This window comes from Pempheris klunzingeri, chromosome 20 (genome assembly GCF_042242105.1).
Source record: "Pempheris klunzingeri isolate RE-2024b chromosome 20, fPemKlu1.hap1, whole genome shotgun sequence".
Lineage (NCBI taxonomy): Eukaryota > Metazoa > Chordata > Actinopteri > Acropomatiformes > Pempheridae > Pempheris > Pempheris klunzingeri.
The window spans coordinates 4,243,515-4,263,265 of NC_092031.1; the positions used below are offsets into that span (position 1 = coordinate 4,243,515).

Here is a 19,751-nt window from a genome sequence, read left to right on the forward strand (position 1 = left end):
TTCGCGCATGCGCAGTGAAAACCACCGCGTCCGTCGCATGCGAATGTCGTCATCTTTAAGCTCACAAAGTGTGGCTGACAGGTAATAAGCCACACGTTTACAAGTGAATTTAATGCTGTCGGGACAATCGCTCTTCGCCGATTTGATCACATAAGATGTCTTCACTCCTCAAGGTGGACAATGAAATTAAAACTAAGGTATGCTTCGTCTTTTGGAACCCCTCGGTTAACGTTATACGACATGTTGTTGTTGCCATTGGCTTGCTAGCATGTTAGCCACGTTTTGTAGCCTGATGTGAGAGCTCTGATAAGGCCAGGCTAATAGCAGCTAGCAGCGGCTAACCGGCTTGTTTCCCGCCTGTTACAGTACACCTGTCAAACCTGCCAACAGGTGCGGTGTCACAGTGACGTTAAGCCACGCGAGGAGTGAAGGGAAGTTTATCTTACGGCGTTGTGTGTATGTGTGTAAATAACGAGTTAATGATGGACGACCACATGCACAAAAGGGCCTCAGCTACCCAGTTAGCTAACTGAACAAACTGCCGTTGACATACCTGCGTCATGTTACCCAATGTAGTAGCTTTTAACTCTTGTTCTCACTCACATTTATGTAGTCCACGGTGATAACTAAACAAACCCACTTTAAGTCAAATGAAACGTGAGCGTTTTTATTCCGCAGCCGGTCTGATCTTTGGATGTTTGTTTTTTTTTATGTGTGTTTGCAGGTTGATGCTTTCAGGGAACGTATCACTTCAGAAGTAAGTATCTTTTTAACATGTAAACAAACATGTATGTACAAACCCAGCTGTCAGAACTGTGTGGGTTTCAAACAAGACTCACTTAAAAGTCTCCATTTCTTTCAGGCAGAGGACCTAGTTGCAAATTTTTTTCCAAAGAAGTTGCTGGAACTCGATCATTTCCTTAAGGTCAGTTAAATGTCCATCCAACCAAATATATGTTGCATCATTTTACATCTGAAGGTGATGAATAGATTGAATTCTATATCATGGTTTATGTAGTCTTACACACTATATATTCCAAGACCTCGGTAAAAATGGTTTGGCAGAATATCTGACATTTACGCAGTCTCACGGTATATTTCATCACGGCACCCAGACCCTAATCTTGTGAAGTTACAGAGCATCATCTGTTTGTTTTTTAGGACCCAATCATAAACATCACTGAGCTGAAGGAGATACACTCTGAGATAAACCTGACGGTGCCAGACCCCATCCTGCTCTCGAACCTGCATGACGGACTAGAAGCGGTGAGGCTCCACTTTGGAGTTTAATTAAATCCTCATAATTGCAACCACTGTGTGCAGAGCAGAGGTGAGAATGTAGCCTGATCCTGTTGTGTCTGTATCGCAGCAAAATGCAAAAAAGCGAAAGCTCGAGGATGGAAGTGGGGAGGACTTGGGTGAGTACAAGAAATCTTTTCTTGATAAACATTATTTTAAGTTCCAGGATCGAGAATATTGATTTGAATGTTTTGATATGAGTGAACGTTTTGTTTGTCCTGCAAGATAAAAATGCAATTAAAAGACCTTTTACAGTTAATATTACAGGGATGATTATATGACATCCCCTTTTCATGGTAACCATTTCCCTTTATTTGTTTGAAAGTTAATAATTTACTTTGCTGTCCATCTTTCACATGTCACCCAGTGACTGGCACCAAGGTCTTTGTCATGCCCGGTGGGATGATGAAGAGCAACGCAAACCTTGTTGATCTCATTGAAAAGGTCAAACCAGAGATCAGGACACTCATAGAGAAATGTAACACAGTAAGTAATGTCACATGCCTTCACTTGGACCTCACTACTAATTGACTTGACTGAGAGCGTCCCAGATGTTGCATTCTCCTTTTTTCTTAGCAGTGTTCCTTTTCTTCTGCAGGTCAAAATGTGGGTTCAGCTGCTAATCCCCAGGATAGAGGATGGCAACAACTTCGGGGTGTCCATCCAGGAGGAGACAGTAGCTGAACTCAGAACAGTTGAAGGGGAGGCGGCATCTTACCTCGACCAGATATCAAGGTTTGTAGAAGTCCTAACCATATCGTACATAATCCACTATGAAGCTAGTAACACATCAGACTGCTTAGCTGCTACAGTTTTTTCTTTGTTTGTTTTGTTTACTTGTCTTTTATAATTTATTAGATTGGTTCTGTTTTCTTTACCTCTAGATACTACATCACAAGGGCAAAGCTGGTTTCTAAAATAGCAAAATATCCACACGTGGTAAGTGAATATTTCTTATATATTCGAAGTGCAAAGGAGAGAATACAGCAGATATCAAAAATCTCTATAGATTATTCTGTTTTCATTTGGAGCACTGATGGATGGATGAAGCCTGACAATGCTTTGGATCTTTCACCCATTTGATATTCTCAGTCTGGAGCTAACAACATAAGATATTTATTCTCTGTACGTCTACTACACTGCCACTTTAGTTACAGCTGTTCTTCCTTTGGGGGGTTTAATGTTGATCTTTCACAGGTGATATATAAACTGATCACCGAAAAACTAAACTCCCATAGATCTGACGAGTCGCTGTGCATTTTAACACCACAGCAAATAGTCTCTGAGCAGTAACTTCATTAGACATGCAACAGGAGGACAACTAGTGGATCTGTTTCCAGTGCAGCCAGACAAACTCATGTTTTAATAATTAAGTCCATCATTAATTGGCCTTTTTCCATAATGCCATAATCTGATTTCCTATAAAATGTAGGTGTTTTCCACATCACACTCAAACATTTTTGAAAAAAATATTTGCTGTCAGTGCAAACATCCACATTGCAATTCCTGTGACTACGTGTAAAGTCTGGATTACATGCAGAATATTAACCCTTTAACCGTGTGGGGTACTTTATTAAAAAGAAAACACTTCATTTTATAATTTTTTTTTTTTTGTGTGGCCCTTTGATGTTCACTGTGACTGTGAGCCAATATATTTAAGTGAAGATGTAGATTGAATATTAATGCAGAATCATTTTTACTTTTTTATTTTCCATCAGGAGGACTACCGGCGCACAGTAACCGAGATTGATGAGAAGGAATACATCAGTCTGAAGATCATAGTTTCGGAGCTTCGAAATCAATATGTATGTATCATCTTCTCTTCCAACCATCCATTAATGTTTAGTTTATTCCAACATACAACTGACTAAATAATGGAAGTACTTTTTTTGTATTTTCCACCTGATCGAGTTGTCTTTTTGTTTTTCCCTGTAAAGGTAACGTTACACGACATGATCCTGAAGAACATTGAGAAGATCAAGCGGCCTCGAAGCAGTAATACCGACGCATTGTACTGATGTTCATCCAGCCATCTCAGCCTCCATCTCCCACCTCCGCCCCCGTCCCCCCTGCCATGCCCGTTGAGCTACAGTAGCCTGGCCCTAGTTCCACAGGACTACAACTAGACATTCACCTATTCCAGTTCAATCAGTACAACACAGTACAAAGACATAGCTTCCATAGACGGACACGACGCACATGGTTTTGTTTTAAATGTAAAATATTTTTCTTGTTTTAAAACCTTTGAAGACATAAATCTCTCCTAAACTCGGGAGATAGATCATAGACAACAAAAAGCGCTATGTATTTTTTAATTTTAATTAAACATTTTGTCCTCAAAACTTTGTGAAATTGCTTCATTTATAGTTAAAAATAATTCAGCACAGAGTGGTTTGCTTCATACTCATCGCCTCACTAAATGTCTTATATTAGACTCGTACTACATCTGGAGGAAGGTCGTTTATAAGAGACGTAACCCAAAGAAAGCTGTTTTATTTCTGAATTTATTCCTGACTGTTATACTTATAATTTTATATATAAAGCAGGAACCTTCATTAGTCACCAAAGCATCTTTTGTGTTTAGGCATTGATTGATTATTATACAATTGATAAGATAAGAATCTTTTTTTACTTGTTGGATTTCAGAGAAAGGTTGATGAGTTTTTTTTCAAGATGTACACACATCAAATGGTTTGTGTTATATGATAAGATACCTATTTATAGGGCAGAGGGAAGCATTGGGTAGCCATGTTCCCTCTTGACCTGCAGGTGTCGCTGTGGCAGCTACTACATCTACCACTTCTGTACATTGAAGTTAAAACAGGTGGACTGAAAGGAAAACACAACAAGCACTCCACTCACTTACAAAATGAAAGTAATGTAATTGTTAGGACATGCAGACTTATATGATTATTTCTGAATAGAGAATTCTTTGTATTATGTGCAGCTGAACAAAAAATATTAATTAATAATTAATTTATAAAGACTCAAATTAAGGAGATGTTTCAATTGTTCAACAGATACCCAGAAAATGTGATTAAAGCTGAGTGCAGTGACTGTCAGTGCCTCCATCATGGTCTTCAGTTACGACTGTCAAGGAACTCTGTTTACACAATATAGAGGTTTGACTGTTTGCATTCTGTTTTAGGAACATGGTTGATTACCAGTGAGTACATTTACTCAAGTACCTTTCACCACCTCTGCATGTTTTTCAGGTTTGTATAGAACTTCAGTTTTTCTTTATTGCATTGTACTTCTATTATTGTGGAAGGTTTGACTATAAACAGTACTGCGCTTCCCACTGGTTTAAACCTTTTTGAAACACTGTGTGTGTTTCTGTGTAGTTTTTTTAATATTACAAATCTATTTGGGTGGACAGTCTGAATAAACTCTGTGACATACTGTCTTAGACTGAATGTTGTTTCTACTCTTGAGACAGTCGTGGTTATGTTAGATGTGTTCATCATAAAAGGGAAAAACTACCAGTTTTAGCTGAATGTCGTAAATATAAACTGATGTTAACAGCACGGCGTTGCTCAACGTTTCTGATGCAGTCGTAGTGTCTGTTTCTGCTGACTTCCCCTTGTCTGTAGTCTGCCCATATAGAGCAACACCATATAGATATGGCTTCATGAGATAACCACAGGAAAAGGGTTACGAGATCCCTGACAGATAAGATAGTTGCAAAGGAGACTTGCGATTTGCAGGTGGGAAATGCCACACGGCCACGGTTATTATGTCATGTGTCACATATTATGTCACATTTCCTCAGACTGTCTACTGTGTTGTGTACAATTAGGATTAATCATGTTAATCCTGAATGAAAAATATGATAAAAGCTACACGTAAAAACATTTTTAACATCATTTTTATGTTTGGAAAAGTTCCTATTATGATCACCAACCGTAGGTCATCATTTTTCCAACTATTTTTATCATTACAAAGATAATTGCATTCAGCTGCAAACTGCAGAATAGTTTTACAACGCAATTAGTAAAGTTGCAGATGTGTGTCTGTCTCTGCAGCCCTGCTCAGTATAATATGTCCTTTGATATGTCGCCTGAGCAATGTACCAGTTTTAGAACCTCATGGGACACACGTGTTGTCAGTAAGGCATCCTGCCCCTTGACCCTCCATGTCTCTTTTGAAAGCTCATGGCTGTGTTGAAAGGCGGTGTCACTATGTGGGACTGCCGAGTGAAGGGATCGTGCTCTGGTTAATATTTAATAGTTGTTCCTGCCAGAAAATTAATCAGTCTGAGACATTCTGAGAAAAGCAATACAGGGAGCATGGCACGACTAAAATAAGCACAACTCTTTGTAGAAAGCAAATGATTATAAAAACTGTTTTTATTTAAATTGCTAACAATGTTTTCCTTCGTCATTTGTATAAAAAAATCTTTTTTTTTTTTACGTGCGTATGCTCGTGCTGACATGGAGTCTGCAGTGAGCACAGAGCTTTTTCTTCTGAGAGAAAATACAGCTGTCCTGACAAAAACAAACAGCCATACTTTGGTTCCCAGAGGCTTGTTGATACCAAATTAATGTCTGTGCGTTAAGTATGAAGCCTGAGCCAAGAGGCAGTTAGCCTAGCTTAGCATAAACGCTGGAAACAGGGAGAAACAGCGAGCCTGGCTCTGTCCAAAGGCTACAAAATCTGCCTAGTAGTTCCTCTAACTAATGTGTTGTATCTTCGTGGTTTGATTTTTACCAAAACACTTCATGGGTTTTACCATGAAGTTGCCAGGCAGACTTGAGGAGCTCAGTGCTCCTGGTCAAAACCCCATGTTAAACCACAAGTCGACATTTTAAACATTGAAACAAAGCCAGGCTGGCTGTTTCCCTGTTAAGCTAAGATAACCGTGTGCTTGCTGAAGCTTCAGATTTAGAGTGGGACCAGTCTTATCATGTAGGCCCAACTCTCAGCAAGAAAGTGAATATTTCCCAAAATGTTGAACTACAGTACATATTCCTCAAAGGAACTGACATTCAGGCCAGCACAATAACTTCAGGGACATTGTCCTAAAATTTTTCTTGTGTTTTAAACACGACAACAAACGATGTAAGTATAGAAAATTAAAGTAATAATTGAGTTTGAACTACAAGTTGGAGCTGAATCACAAGTTCTTGTCTTGTCTCTCTCCCTTGCAAATCCAGCAGAGAGCCCAGGGAACCACAGTGGTTGGGATTAAAAGTGCAACTGCATTTTTGCCAAAAGACAGGAAATAGAAAGTCATATGATTTTCAGAAGAAAATGTCCATCCATCCAAGAGCTGAAGCAGAAATAAGGAGACAATAATACATCCCATCCTGAAACTGGTGCTTGTTTTCTTCCTCTTGGTCTCGGTGTAGAGGGGCGAGTGCAGGCCCAGGCCCAGGCCAAACAGGGCGCCCATGTTACGCAGCAGGCTGGCAAAGGGCGTGCTGTCCAGGTGGACCCACTCCGCCCTCACGCACCACTTCTGGGCTTTCTCCAGGGTCCACAGCAGGTCCACGCCCACAGCTTTGAGCAGGAGGTAGAAGCCAGCAGCGAAGGAGGTCAGGAAGAGGGTCATGTAGAAGTATTTCTTCATGCTGGCGTTGTAGATCCATTTCTCCCTCGAGACAACTTCAGCTACAAGTACACCTGACCCGAAAACAAAGAATCCATCAAACAGTGGCAGCCAGTGTGGGCCAGTAGAGCTACTGCATATGCTTGAATTATGTGGGTTGACTAACCTGTTATGACTCCAGCAACAACCTGGTGTGGGAAGTGGGCTGCCATGTAGACCCTGGACATGCAGACCACCAGCTCTACCGCACCCATCAGCATCCACAGGCCTAGCTGCAAGAATCTGACAGAGTGTGAATACTGAGCATGAGAGCACAGGGCCCCGAGGTTTACAGAAAAATAACCACATGCGCCACAGACTCACTTGTAGAGCAGGGGGGGGCATCGCTTCTCCGTTGCAATAGAGAGTAGCGCTGTTACCATCACATACCAGACTCCAGCTGCACCCATAGCATGACCAGAAGGGCTTCCTGCAAACAGACTTAGGTTTGATCTCATTTTTAATCAACTACAGCTCAGAGATGCAATTCTAAATCAATGAATAAGTGAATATAGCCTGGTAAAGTACCCTGGGACTACATGTTATATCATTAGGTTATTGTTAAAGTAGGGTTTTACTGCTGCAGCTGATTGGTGGTGCTATTATGTAACAAATTTATATATAATATATAATTGTATATATATATATATATATATATATATATATAAATTATTTCAGCTCTAATTGTATATAAGTGGTTTAATCTATGACAGAGCATCATATTTTATAAGCTTAAAATCTTAACTAGTTGCTACAGCTGCCAAATAATTGTAGTGGAGTAAAAGTAATATATCTCAAATTTATGATTTTAGTGCAGCGCTCGCAAACTTGACACAGAAAAGAAAAGTGAAACAAATGTGATCTCTGAACCACAGACGTGTTGCCTAGTTATCACATTTGGGATGATAATCATTTAAAGAAAGACATGTGCACTTGCCAAACACTGTAGATATTATCAGGCACTGATCTGTGTATTAAGTATTAAGTATTAAGTAGGATAGTTCACTGTACCAGATAAGTCCGCCTACTGTGACAGACAAAATCAATCAATCAATTCTTCAAGAAAAGACTACCGTACTACCTGTAATACTACAGGTCTGTTAAGAGCCGTACCTGGTCCAGTCTCACATGTGATGGGAAACTGCTGCAGAGCAGGGGCCGGTCCTGCTCCATAAAACCGGGTCTCATGAATCCACCAGTACGGTCTCTCCCCAAACAGAACCCTGCCAAGGAAAGACCAAGAATCTTAGAATACAACTGCTCTCCCTCCTGTATGTGTTTGGATTGACACTGATACACCTGGACAGGTTACCATTTCAGCACCAAGTTGAGCCAGTCTCCGAGGACCGCCACCCAGATGAGCCTGAGCCCCGTGTCCCTCCGCAGGTGGAACCAGACTGGGAAGAAGAAGAAGAACGTGGTGTGCAGATCGGCCACTGCAGACGCCAGGCTAAACAAGCCCTCATACCTGCTGTATCTGGTCTGCAGGTGGACGGCCAGCTCAACCCCCCAGCTGTGGAGAAGATCCATGATATCACGACCTCCGCCTGAGGATGATGTACTGAATCTGGGGTTGTTTTGTCAGGTAGCTTCTACCAAGCTCTTTCATGCAGTCCCCTTTGTTCTGCCACTGTGTGGTCCCCATTGGACTTTACTCAAGGCTAGCAACTTTGTTTGCCTTTAGGGGACAGTCCAGACAGGTTCCTTAACCTTTACACCCTTGGGCCCCCTCGGCTAAAATCCATCATTGCAGAAATCAGATGCCGGCCCTCTGACAAATCACAGATTTCAAAGAAAACCTTTTTTTTCTCTGATCAATTCTTGATCTTGGCTCACAGTCTATCCTGTCTCCAATGGATTGCATAGAGTGCGTCATTTGTTTCTTCTTACTCAGGCTTTGAACCCCAAAGTGTGAAATCAATAATGTGTCCCTAAAAACAGCAGCATGAGCTCATCTCAAACTTCCCTGCCAGACCTGTTAGTCATAGCAGAGCAGTAACTTGGACACCACCTACGACCGGCCAATCTGCCTTTCCTGCTTTATCACCAACTATCTCCTCAGCTTCTTCTCAGTCCAAACCTAATGATTTAATCATTGATCTCCTTATGTAACCTACAAATGGATCACCCCACCTATGAGATGTTTTAACCAAATCATCAAAAAAGCAATTACATAACAGACAAATTATTACCAGTGGCAGCATGAACGGAAGAGGAATACTGTGAAATATCATTTTAAATGGAGTTAGTTAAGCCTGAACTTAAGCACTGTGGGCTGTTATTTGTTCTAAGAAATGAAAAGCTGATGTTTAAAAGTATTGTGTGGTTCATTGAAAAGCAAATGTCACTCTGCAAACTGTTGGTTTGTTTGTCATCTGTTTCATTTAGATCACAGTCATGAAATATAGCCACTGGTAAGCTGACTTCCTCTCTGTGCTGCGTACAGTAGTTCAGTGAGAAAGACACCTATTGATGTTTTGTTTCCCTGCAATCATTTCAACTTGTTTGTGTGACCAAAACCTCCCAAACTCTCCCAGTGAGTAATTCCTGGTGTTTTATTGCACATGTGCAAGGTCCAAAGATCATTGTGAGCATGCGTTAGGGTGATGGGTCCCTCTGGTATAAAACCAACCAGCTGTGTTACTGATAGCAACCGTCTAACTCACTCACACATCACCAGACCGAGATTTGTCTCTCTCTCAAGGTTAAGATGAACGCTATAATGGACGCCATGCAAGGCTTCGGGGTGAGCACCACCCACTACCTGCAGACCAACTATCAGGACGCCCAGGGCTTGTTTCTCTGGGTCTCCTGGGCCGCGGATCTCAGGAACACCTTCTTCATCTTCTTTCCGCTTTGGTTTCACCTGCGGACTTCAGTGGGCATAAAGCTCATCTGGGTGGCCGTGATCGGGGACTGGCTTAACTTGGTCTTCAAATGGTGAGTCAGTTAAATGTTTGAATCAGAAGTCTTTGAGCTAAGTGTAAAATTAAATGTCCTCAACATTTTTTGCAGACTATAACAGAGAGCATGTTTCTGTCGTCTTCTTCAGGATTCTGTTTGGGGAGAGGCCTTACTGGTGGGTCCATGAGACGGCTTATTATGCAAAGAGCGTTCCTCCTCACATTGAGCAGTACCCCATGACCTGTGAGACTGGGCCAGGTGAGAAGTGCTGCACGTTGCAGGGTTGCTACATGGCTCCAGGTTTGAAGTCAGACTGCTGGGTGCAAAATCAGCTGCAAAATGATGTGATGATGTTTTATTCACTCAAGTCAGTTAAGCTTTGAAACAACAAGAATAACAACAAAAACACTGTCCTGCTTGAATGAATGAGCCACTGATATCTACCCTCTGTGTTTGTGATATCCAGGCAGCCCCTCTGGTCATGCTATGGGAGCCGCGGGTGTCTACTACACCCTGGTGACCTCCATCCTCGCCATCACGACCAGCAAGAAGAAACATGGGAGCAAGAAATCCACCAACAAGGATTGGTGAGTGAGAGAACTCATTCTGTAAAGTCTGGGAGGATCTATAAAACGCACAGCTTTGCTCTCTTGTCCGCATGGACGTCAATGTTGTTTACCATTTTCCATGCAGACCTTATCGCTGTGGACACACTATCTGTTCTGCACTGTGGTTGATCATTGACTTCTGAGAAGTAATGGTTGGAAAGTGGGGTTTATACATGAGTTGTTTTGACGTCCAGGCTCTTGGAAGTTCTCATGATAAGCCACAGAATAACTGTGTTAATTGTTATAGTGCTTTAAAAGGTTGACTAGCAAAAGCCAGACTGACTGAAATCTCGAGTGCTGCACCCTCAGTTTCGCCTGTTTCACAGTAAAATAATCTAAGTTGTCTGAATTGGTATTGTGACAGGTATCTGAAGGCTGTTTTGTGGACACTGTTTTGGGGAGTCCAGGTGTGTGTCTGCCTCTCCAGGGTCTTCATTGCCGCTCACTTTCCCCATCAGGTCATCGCTGGCGTCATCACTGGTCAGTAAACCCCATTTGGTATTTGGAGAACAATTTACAAGCCTGTGCTGGTACTTACTAGATAGCAGAATATTGACCTGGACATTTCTATGGATTCTAGGTATGATTGTGGCTGAGGCCTTCAACAGAATTCAGTGGATCTACAACGCCAGCATGAAGAAGTACTTCTACACGACCCTCTTCCTGACCTCCTTCGCTGTTGGCTTCTACCTCCTGCTCAAAGCTGTGGGCGTGGACCTGCTGTGGACCCTGGAGAAAGCCCAGAAGTGGTGCGTGAGGGCGGAGTGGGTCCACCTGGACAGCACGCCCTTCGCCAGCCTGCTGCGTAACATGGGCACCCTGTTTGGCCTGGGCCTGGGCCTGCACTCGCCCCTCTACACCGAGACCAAGAGGAGCAGCAGCACGTTGGTCAAAGCAGGCTGTGTCATCAGCTCTCTGTTCCTGCTGCACCTGTTTGATTCCTTCAAGCCTCCCACGCACACTATAGCCCTGTTCTACCTGCTGTCCTTCTGCAAGAGCGCCACCGTGCCTCTGGTCACAGTCAGCATCATCCCATACTGTGTGAACGGTGCTCTGAGCCTGCAGAACAAAAAGGGAGTGTGAGCCGCCAACTAAGATTATACAGACTCATGAAATGGAAGAGCCGAGTCTCTGCCAGATCCAAAAAAAAAAAACTTTCCTCTGGTTCTTTGTGCATTCACATGTCCAACTGATCCTGGAGAAAAGCCCACGAGATCAATGGGATCAATGGTCACTGGTGTCACTTGGACACTGAACTCGGTGAGCACCGTGTGACGCTAAGGGAAAGCACTACTCAGGACGCCCAGGCGCACTTACAAAGACCCATTTTCAATTCAGCAAAATGTGATAATTACTATTGTTTCCTGAACACACACGTCTGCTGTAGCAAGTGACTGCTTGCTGTGTTGAACCTCATTTTAAAGACAATAACAGTCACTCACGGCTTCAATATTATATTTCAACTGTAATAATAATGTACTTTAAATGTTGCAGAAAGTATTTTTGAAACTGTTTTGAATATTTTTAATAAAAAAATGTCTTGAAAATATATTAATTTTAGAGTCCCTGACTTACATTTTTCATGGAAGTGACTTAAGTAATTTGCCATTAAAATGTCAAAGTAAAATAGAAGAAGCACTAAAATCAAATATAAAGAGGTGCATCGTGTTTGTGCAATGCAGTAATAATTTCTGGTATTATAAACTTTTTTATAAAATGTAGAAGAAGCGCAAATGCATGAACATGAAGAGGTGTGTCCTATTTAGTGAGAAGTTTTGGTACTGATTTAAAGTCTCTGCATCACATTACATGAAATATATTGAAAAATAATCATGAATTTTTCAATAAAAAATATTTAAGAATAGAAAAAGCACCAAAATACAATATGAAGAGGAGCCTCCCATTTGTGCAGTGCTGTGATCATTTCTGGTGTTGATTTGTTACTGTACCACATCACATGCAAGCTATAGGACAAAATGACACTGAAGCAGATTTTTATCTTGATGAAAAATAGAAAAGGCACTAAAATGCAGTAATAAGAGGTGTGTCCTATGTGGCCTCTGGTATAATACCATAATTATATTATTATATGGCATTATAATACCATAATACCATCATTTGTTTTATAATATATACATATAATTTACACATTATCAATTAGATAAGGGTCTTATATATATTTTAAAAATATATATTAACAAAATCTCTTTGTTTTTATCCCGGTGTGGACCCCCTCCAGACATCCCTTGTCCCATTTAGGCTGTTAGATCATTAACTCAGCAGCAGAGCCCTGGCCTTTAGCCTGACTTGCAGCAGTGACATAGATCCACACGTCATAAAGCTGCTGAACATTCAATATTTGTCTGTTTGTGTTTTTGTCAGAAGACATGCATGACATTCCTGATGACTTTCACTGCTGCGTCACAAAAACTGGGTCAAGACCTGATTTCAAATTAAAAATGAGAGCCATATAGGTTTAAATAAACTGCTCACTACAAACACAGTCTTTCCATATCAGTGTTACTTATGTGTAGTTGTACAAAGGAAAGTTTTTGGTGCTTAAGGTGATGTTTTCTTCTACTTAGCTGCAAATTAGTTGTGTGTAAACATAAGGAGACAGAGTTGATTTATGAAGTGTGTGTGAGCATTGATTTCTTTAATCAGTACTTTGAAGGGAACATTTGAGTTTATTAAAAACCGATCCAGAAAAACACCCCTCACAGCTCAGTGAAGCTGCTGATGTTGCATTAAATATACGACCGCAGCGGTTCAGCTGAGACATGTGAGCTCCGCCACACGTTGTGTCAATGCCCTTTTTTAACCGGGTGATGGCAGCTTCTGTTTAAAATAAGGCTTGACCCACATTTTACTGGCTGATTTGAATTGTTTTGTAGGTGGTGAAGCTTTGACTCATTTTCATGCAACGTAACAAATTATAAAATCAAAATAAAAGTTCTTCTACGTGTAACAAAACATTTTGTTATCTAAACCCAGTGTATGATCTTTAAAATGTGAAGCAAATCTAGGTGTATTTTCAGCTTGATTTTCTGAGAGTATCAAAAGTAAAACTACTAATCATGCAGTAAAATGGTCCTCGTCAGTGTTTTACTATTGAATACAATGTTTGTGGATTAATGTTACTGCTGCATTAATGTGCATGTGGTATTTTACTGCTGAGAATGTTTAAAGTTGAGCTAATTTTAAACACTTTATATACTGTTTGGCAGTTTATTCTATAGCAGTGCATCATGTGGGATCAGCAGCTTAAGAAGTGGGAGAATTTCCTCTATCCATAAAGCAAACCTTATCGAAAAAAAAATCCAAATCACCAAATTTGGAGATACCATGTATCCAATGGGCAAGAATGCTGTGAAAAATTAAAATCAAAAGAGTAACTTAAACTGTCAGACAAATGAGTAAAAAGTGCAATATTTACCTCTGAGATGTTATAGAATAGAAGTATGAATTTAAATAAAATGAAAAAACTCAAGCAAGGTACAAGTTAATGTACTTAGTTGCTTCCACCAATGCAATGCCGGCCACAGCAGTAAAATAAGGCTTACACACTGTGCATTAGCATCAATAATATAGTATATATATAGAGTAACAAGTAGTTTTACTTGAAATGTAGCTTGTAATTGTTTTGTTCTTTCATTTGAGTAAATGCAGGACTCTTCTTATGATGAAGTACTTGTACATTGTGTGTTAATGTGTGGTTGTAATACCACTGAAGAACACAAGGTGGCGGTGTTTTGCCACCAACTGCGAAATTCACCTGAATGCGGAACAGAAGCAGACGACCCCGGAAGCACTATGGCATCACACCTTAAAGTGTGAGCCCTGCAGCTGCTGGTGACACTGTTGAATCCACAAAATGCAGACGGATTAAATAAAGACTCCAGCATGTCTAAAATGCAGGTGCTGAGGGCGCTGGTGGCCGAGAGACTGTCGGCAGCTGCGGAGGAGATATCCAGCGCTGTGGTGAGGAGGAGGATGGTGCACCCAGCAGGTGTGTGATACAAACAGGGGGGTCATTTCATGAAGTTTGGCCTTTAATCAGCCACAAACTAACATTGTTCTCATGCTCAGTTACTGCTGCACCTTCTGTTTTCAACTGCAAATCAAGAAACTATGCTTTTCACAATGAGAAACAAGGCTTCCCTTAAAAAAAATACAAGTAGTTAATAATAATCTTAACTAAACCAGTGAAAATGACTAAATCTAGATATGAACTAGACAGTTAATCTGCACTAAAATGTAACGAAATGCTATGAAGAAGTGTGGGGAAAACATCTGTGTAGTTTTGGGGCAGGAAAGCATGATATCAAAGGTGAGAAAAGATATTTATACTGATATTCTGGCTGCAAATCCACTATATTGCATAAATGTTTTTAAAAAAATATATGTTTTACTTAGTTTTACATTGTGAAACAACCAACAAAGAAATGCTTAAAAAAATATAGCAGCCAAGGCAAGTTTATTTAAACAGGACAACCCATTCACATCTGCAATTCAAAGAGCTTCACAAATGAAGCAGAGTGAATTAGATCAGCAAAAAGAACATATTAAGCAAAGTGCATTCAATTATTGAACAAAAAGAGCTTGCTGACTACGGTTGAAGCATGTTTGATACAAGCAGGTTGGTTCCAGAGCTGAACACAGTTGTCTTTAAAAATAAAAAAGAGAGAATAAATACAGACACACAGAACATGGAGCATGCTTGAGGAAAAGCAACCTCAAACTTTAACTTAATTGTTTCCTTTTGCTCTTTCCTACAGATTTGTCACCTGAACAGCAGAGGGATGTCGTGCACAAGCGTCTGTCGGTGACCGCTGACGAGATCTTTAGGATCCTGGAGATGATGATGAGTGAATATGAGGCCGAGGTCTCCGGCTCCCATGAGGACGTCGAACGCCGACACCAGCTGCTGAACATCACGTTGAAAACGGAGACGAATTCACACAGAACAGGTAGATTGTTCATTATGACACATGAAAAGATTTGTGCGTTATGTAAAAATAGATTTATTTATTTACTCACTCTCATTAATGGCAAGAAGTTCCATTTGTGTACATTTTTGTGCAGCTTTGTAGCAACAAAATGTGATCCTGTGATCCTGTTGTATATTTGTGATGCGCTTTCTAAACCAAAACAACAAAGTGTCTGATAACATAATGGAAAGGATCCACACAGAGATGGACCTGTAAGATCCTCTTTGTTTAACCAGAATTAGTCGTTTTATCGCCCGGGTCACGGCCACCAGACTCCATTGATAAAAGCAGTAATTTTACCTTGGAGAACACAGACATTCCTGATCTTGTTGCTGTGATTTTGGTGTTTTAACATATTAGTTCAGATGTGAACTAACTCTTTAGAAACACTGTAATGTTGTCAGACACTTAATATAATAATAATCTGAGCCTGAGCAAACAGTGGACAAAGCAATTGCCTCAAAGGTTCAGCCAGCTCTCAGCAGCCATTTCCATCTTAAATTATGTGAAAAAATATGAAAAAAGAAAAATATAAATATAATCTAAAAATACTTTAGAGTGATTCTAAAATCTCTTTATGCTCACTTGTTGTTGGAGGTAACTGTAACGCTGCAGAGGAGCGTTATTGTGCACATACAGCTTACTACAGTTTACTGAATCTTCTCTTGCACCTTCCCCCCAGGCAGACTGCCACCCTCTGTGCCAGACAGTGAAGACAACATTTATCCAGAGCAGCAGATTAGGAGCTCCAGCCAGGTCCAGAAGACGTCAAATCTCCTACAGATTAAAGACGCGTCTACAGAGACAGAGTGTGAGTTTATCCACGGTAAGGCCTCACATCTTCACCAAACACAACGAGCAGACAAGGGCACCTCAGCTATGATGGACACAGAGCTGCCACCCAGCGATGAGGAGGCTCTGTCATCACAAAATTCAGAAGCTGGGAGTGAAGATAATGATAGCGATGAGGAAGCTCTCAAATCCAAAAAAACATTGCACAGACAAAGTCAGGGAGCAGACTTTTGCAAAACGTGTGGAAGGCCTTTCTGGAAAGGGAAGGAAATAAGAAAATGTGCAATGAAAATTGCTTTAGCAAACAAAAGCCAAACTACAGGACAGAGCTGCTGCAGAGTCTGTGGAAAGTTTTTCCGGTACAAACGCTCTTTTCTGAAACACGTACTTAAACACGAACAGGGCTCAGATCTGTGCGGAGCCTGTGGGAAACATCTGGACTCCGACGAGAGCTTAAAGGTGCATTTACAAAGCCACAATGAGGAAAACATCTGCAGGGATCAAACGGACGGCAGACAGTCCGAGGCGGAGTGCTCTGACGCCGACAGCAAAGCGGGTTACAGTGATGCGGACTGGAGGGGAAGCGAAGGAACTGAGAGCGACGACGAAGGCAGCAAGACACATGAGACCAAAGAAGCATCTTGCTTACAAAAGCCAAAGTCCAAAACAAAAATCCAAGGATCAGACAAACCTAAGAGACTTAAAAATGACAGTTGCCGAGATTTATCACATCTGAAATATCGCTGTAAAGTGTGCAGCAAGTCTTTCAGCTACAGAGCTTCTTTTCTGAAGCACGTGCAGGAAGACGAGAGGGATGCAGATCTGTGTGGGGTGTGCGGCAAACGCTTTGAGTCGGAGGAGAGCTTGAGGCTTCACTTACAAACTTACATCCGAACGAATGACTGTGAAGTTTGTGGCAAACACTTTGACGGCCACAAACAGCTGGAGATGCACATGAGAACCCACACGGGAGAAAAGCCGTACGTCTGCACCGTGTGCGGCAAAGCGTTCGCTCAAAATGGGAATCTAATGGGACACATGAGGGCTCACACGGGGGAGAGGCCGTATGTTTGCAGCGTGTGCGGCCAGAGCTTCAGCTTTAAAGAGTACATGATGGCTCACATGAGAATCCACACCGGGGAGAAACCCTTTCTCTGCAGCGTCTGCGGGAAAGGATTCAGACAAAGGGGGACTCTGAAAACACACATGATGATCCACACAGGAGAGTCCACGCACCAGTGCGGTGTGTGTAGCAAGAGGTTCTACAAGAATGGAGCGCTGAAGATCCACATGAGGTCCCACACGGGAGAGAAGCCATATTTGTGTAACGTCTGCGGGAAAAGCTTCACGGCGAGCGGCTCGCTGACCAAACACATGGGCGTCCACAACGGGGAGCGAACGCACTGCTGCAGCGTCTGCGGCAAAGGGTTCTTGAGGAAAGAGGATCTGAAAAGACACGGTCAGACTCACAGGGACGAATCCACACAGCTGACCAGTCTTTAATGCTGAGTCTGGGTGCCGCCTGTTAAAGGAATAGTTTTTGAAATACATTAATTTGCCTTGTGAGATTCAGAGAGGAAGATATTAATATACCAAATATTGGCAAGTTCCACAGTTGTGTTTCCTTTGTGAAAGTACATTGATCATTTGGGGGTTTTGGATTTTTGATCAGACGAAACAAGACATTTGTCATGGTAGATTTATCCTGACTATCCTTGTGATTATTCTCTTCATATTTTATCTAATTCATTAGAAGTCTGCTTCACTATATTTTATTTTCTAGGCGGTGCTGCTATCTTGTCATCACATCAAGAAAATATTTGACGGATGAATTGATAATGAAAATAATAGTTAGCTGCAGCCTAAGTCTCACGTCTGTGTGCTTAAATACAGAGCTGGGTTAGCTTAGCTTAGCATAAACACTGGAAGCAACAGTCTGTCTGACTCTGTCCTAAGTTTAAAAAACCCTCAGGCACGTGCAGAAATAAGTTTAGTTTGAAATGCATTTGTACTTGTTCAGCACACACTGTGACTTACAATAATATGTGTATATTTAGTGTAAACATGTCTGAAGACTTCCCTTGAAGGCACACATAAATGTAAAAAAGATTAAATTAGAGTTGTTTAGTACTTAATGTTTCATTTACAATTTTGTTAGAATTTGACTTTAGTTCACTGAAACTGGGTCAGTTATTAGTGGCATATTCAGATGGGATGTTTTGTTAAAGCCTGGACTGATCCCGTGTGCTTGTAAGTCTTTTGTCATTGGACTCAAATTTACCAATATTCCAACATCTAATGGAGCAAAGTTTACTGGGGCTTCATACAACATTTCCTTAATTTGTTTCTAATGCAGAAAATGCTAAATTTAATCGTTGTGATCATATTGGCAGATTAGGTCAAATAAAAACATGGTTCGATATCTGAAATCTGATGCAAATGTAAAACATAGCAGTGTAGAAATTCTGGTCTTGCAAGTGTTAATTTATGTACCTGCAAATATGACCAGTTAAGAACAAATTTAATGAAAAATTTTACTTAAATTATTCAAAGACTGACTAAGAAAACTCTATTGAGGGCCTTTTAATTTAGATTATTTTTTTCTACAAAGATGTTGTTCTCTATATCATGTCAAATATTACCAGTCATGTTTTTGGTTTTTTTTGTTATGCAAAATTATGTGTAAAAATATCAAATATTTGGTAATCATTTAACTTCCCTTTACTTATGAAAATAAAATATAGCTTTTTTTATAGTTTTTTACAATATTCACTTCGTGAATATTGTAAAAAACTATAAAAAAAAGTTCGTCATTAAACTGTTTAAAATCATCAATAAATGCAGATCTGCCCTTTTAGTCTTCAGTTGCTTCCTGTTGAGACTAAAGATGCAACCTGAGAACAACGCCAGTGAGCTGATAAACTCTTTAAAAAGTAAGAGATATATATATGGCCATGAAAAGTTGTTTAAAACAAAATGAGGTATTATTTTTAATCAATTATTTATTATGTATAAAACCACATCTGAACCACAGGATGGATTGCTGTGATATTTGGTTCAGACATTGATGTTCCCCTCTGGATGAATTGTAATAATGTTAGTGATCCCTAAACTTTTTATCAAACTTGAATTGGTCCAATACTTTTGTTTATGACTAAATACTTGTGACAATCCCATCGGCCTCACTGCTGCGTTGTTCAGTGCTCATGTTAGCATGCTTATACGCTAAACTTAGATACAGAATACAGTCCCATATTATGCAAAGTTCCCTTTTTAATATCCTTTATCCCTAAGTGTGTGTCGCTGTTTTGCCTACAGATTACATCTGATTACATACAGTGTGGCTGTAGAGTCAGTCTTGTTCAGGTTTTGTCTTTCACTCTCTCTCGTCAGCCCTTCTCTCATTTGTGAAACGCTGTTAACACGGCGACTGTATTGCACCTAACTCACCTTAGAACATTAACTTAACAGCGTTTTTAATGATTCATTTCCTCTCCTGGGAGATCTAACAGCCCTCACGTAGCAGAGGCTGTTACCTCTCCGCTCTGGCTGCCTTTAGATGTGACA

General features: G+C 40.7%; 4 protein-coding genes across 4 annotated transcripts; 3 read left to right on the forward strand and 1 right to left on the reverse strand.

Moving 5' to 3' along the window:
• The first annotated feature begins 39 nt into the window (after window positions 1–39).
• Window positions 40–3,626, forward strand: psme3 (proteasome activator subunit 3). Its single transcript, XM_070851716.1, has 10 exons — window positions 40–197; window positions 725–757; window positions 863–925; window positions 1,162–1,266; window positions 1,370–1,418; window positions 1,667–1,785; window positions 1,898–2,034; window positions 2,184–2,238; window positions 3,018–3,104; window positions 3,237–3,626. Exons 1-10 carry the CDS (start codon window positions 156–158, stop codon window positions 3,315–3,317), a joined length of 771 nt encoding a protein of 256 aa, XP_070707817.1. The 5' UTR covers window positions 40–155; the 3' UTR covers window positions 3,318–3,626.
• Window positions 3,627–6,217: 2,591 nt separating this feature from the next.
• On the reverse strand, window positions 6,218–8,859 carry g6pc1a.1 (glucose-6-phosphatase catalytic subunit 1a, tandem duplicate 1). Its single transcript, XM_070851545.1, has 5 exons — window positions 8,202–8,859; window positions 8,003–8,112; window positions 7,214–7,319; window positions 7,017–7,132; window positions 6,218–6,924 (listed from the first exon to the last, which is right to left on the reverse strand). Exons 1-5 carry the CDS (start codon window positions 8,417–8,419, stop codon window positions 6,416–6,418), a joined length of 1,059 nt encoding a protein of 352 aa, XP_070707646.1. The 5' UTR covers window positions 8,420–8,859; the 3' UTR covers window positions 6,218–6,415.
• A 649-nt stretch (window positions 8,860–9,508) lies between these two features.
• On the forward strand, window positions 9,509–11,927 carry g6pc1a.2 (glucose-6-phosphatase catalytic subunit 1a, tandem duplicate 2). Its single transcript, XM_070851851.1, has 5 exons — window positions 9,509–9,829; window positions 9,942–10,051; window positions 10,260–10,380; window positions 10,766–10,881; window positions 10,982–11,927. Exons 1-5 carry the CDS (start codon window positions 9,600–9,602, stop codon window positions 11,482–11,484), a joined length of 1,080 nt encoding a protein of 359 aa, XP_070707952.1. The 5' UTR covers window positions 9,509–9,599; the 3' UTR covers window positions 11,485–11,927.
• A 4,347-nt stretch (window positions 11,928–16,274) lies between these two features.
• On the forward strand, window positions 16,275–17,724 carry LOC139220166 (zinc finger protein 260-like). The gene has a single exon (XM_070852234.1). It carries the CDS (start codon window positions 16,275–16,277, stop codon window positions 17,685–17,687), a length of 1,413 nt encoding a protein of 470 aa, XP_070708335.1. The 3' UTR covers window positions 17,688–17,724.
• Window positions 17,725–19,751: the final 2,027 nt, after the last annotated feature.

Excerpts from the sequence above, each read along its gene's own strand:
- psme3 (XM_070851716.1), top strand. The coding sequence starts at position 156 with ATGTCTTCACTCCTCAAGGTGGACAATGAAATTAAAACTAAG. Across the intron at positions 1,267-1,369 it reads TGCATGACGGACTAGAAGCG|CAAAATGCAAAAAAGCGAAA; the intron begins GTGAGGCTCCAC and ends TCTGTATCGCAG. Across the intron at positions 2,239-3,017 it reads TAGCAAAATATCCACACGTG|GAGGACTACCGGCGCACAGT; the intron begins GTAAGTGAATAT and ends ATTTTCCATCAG.
- g6pc1a.1 (XM_070851545.1), bottom strand. The coding sequence starts at position 8,419 with ATGGATCTTCTCCACAGCTGGGGGGTTGAGCTGGCCGTCCACCTGCAG. Across the intron at positions 8,113-8,201 it reads CTCAACTTGGTGCTGAAATG|GGTTCTGTTTGGGGAGAGAC; the intron begins GTAACCTGTCCA and ends TTTCCTTGGCAG. Across the intron at positions 6,925-7,016 it reads TGTTGCTGGAGTCATAACAG|GTGTACTTGTAGCTGAAGTT; the intron begins GTTAGTCAACCC and ends TTTTCGGGTCAG.
- g6pc1a.2 (XM_070851851.1), top strand. The coding sequence starts at position 9,600 with ATGAACGCTATAATGGACGCCATGCAAGGCTTCGGGGTGAGCACCACC. Across the intron at positions 9,830-9,941 it reads CTTAACTTGGTCTTCAAATG|GATTCTGTTTGGGGAGAGGC; the intron begins GTGAGTCAGTTA and ends CGTCTTCTTCAG. Across the intron at positions 10,052-10,259 it reads GACCTGTGAGACTGGGCCAG|GCAGCCCCTCTGGTCATGCT; the intron begins GTGAGAAGTGCT and ends TGTGATATCCAG.
- LOC139220166 (XM_070852234.1), top strand. The coding sequence starts at position 16,275 with ATGGACACAGAGCTGCCACCCAGCGATGAGGAGGCTCTGTCATCACAA.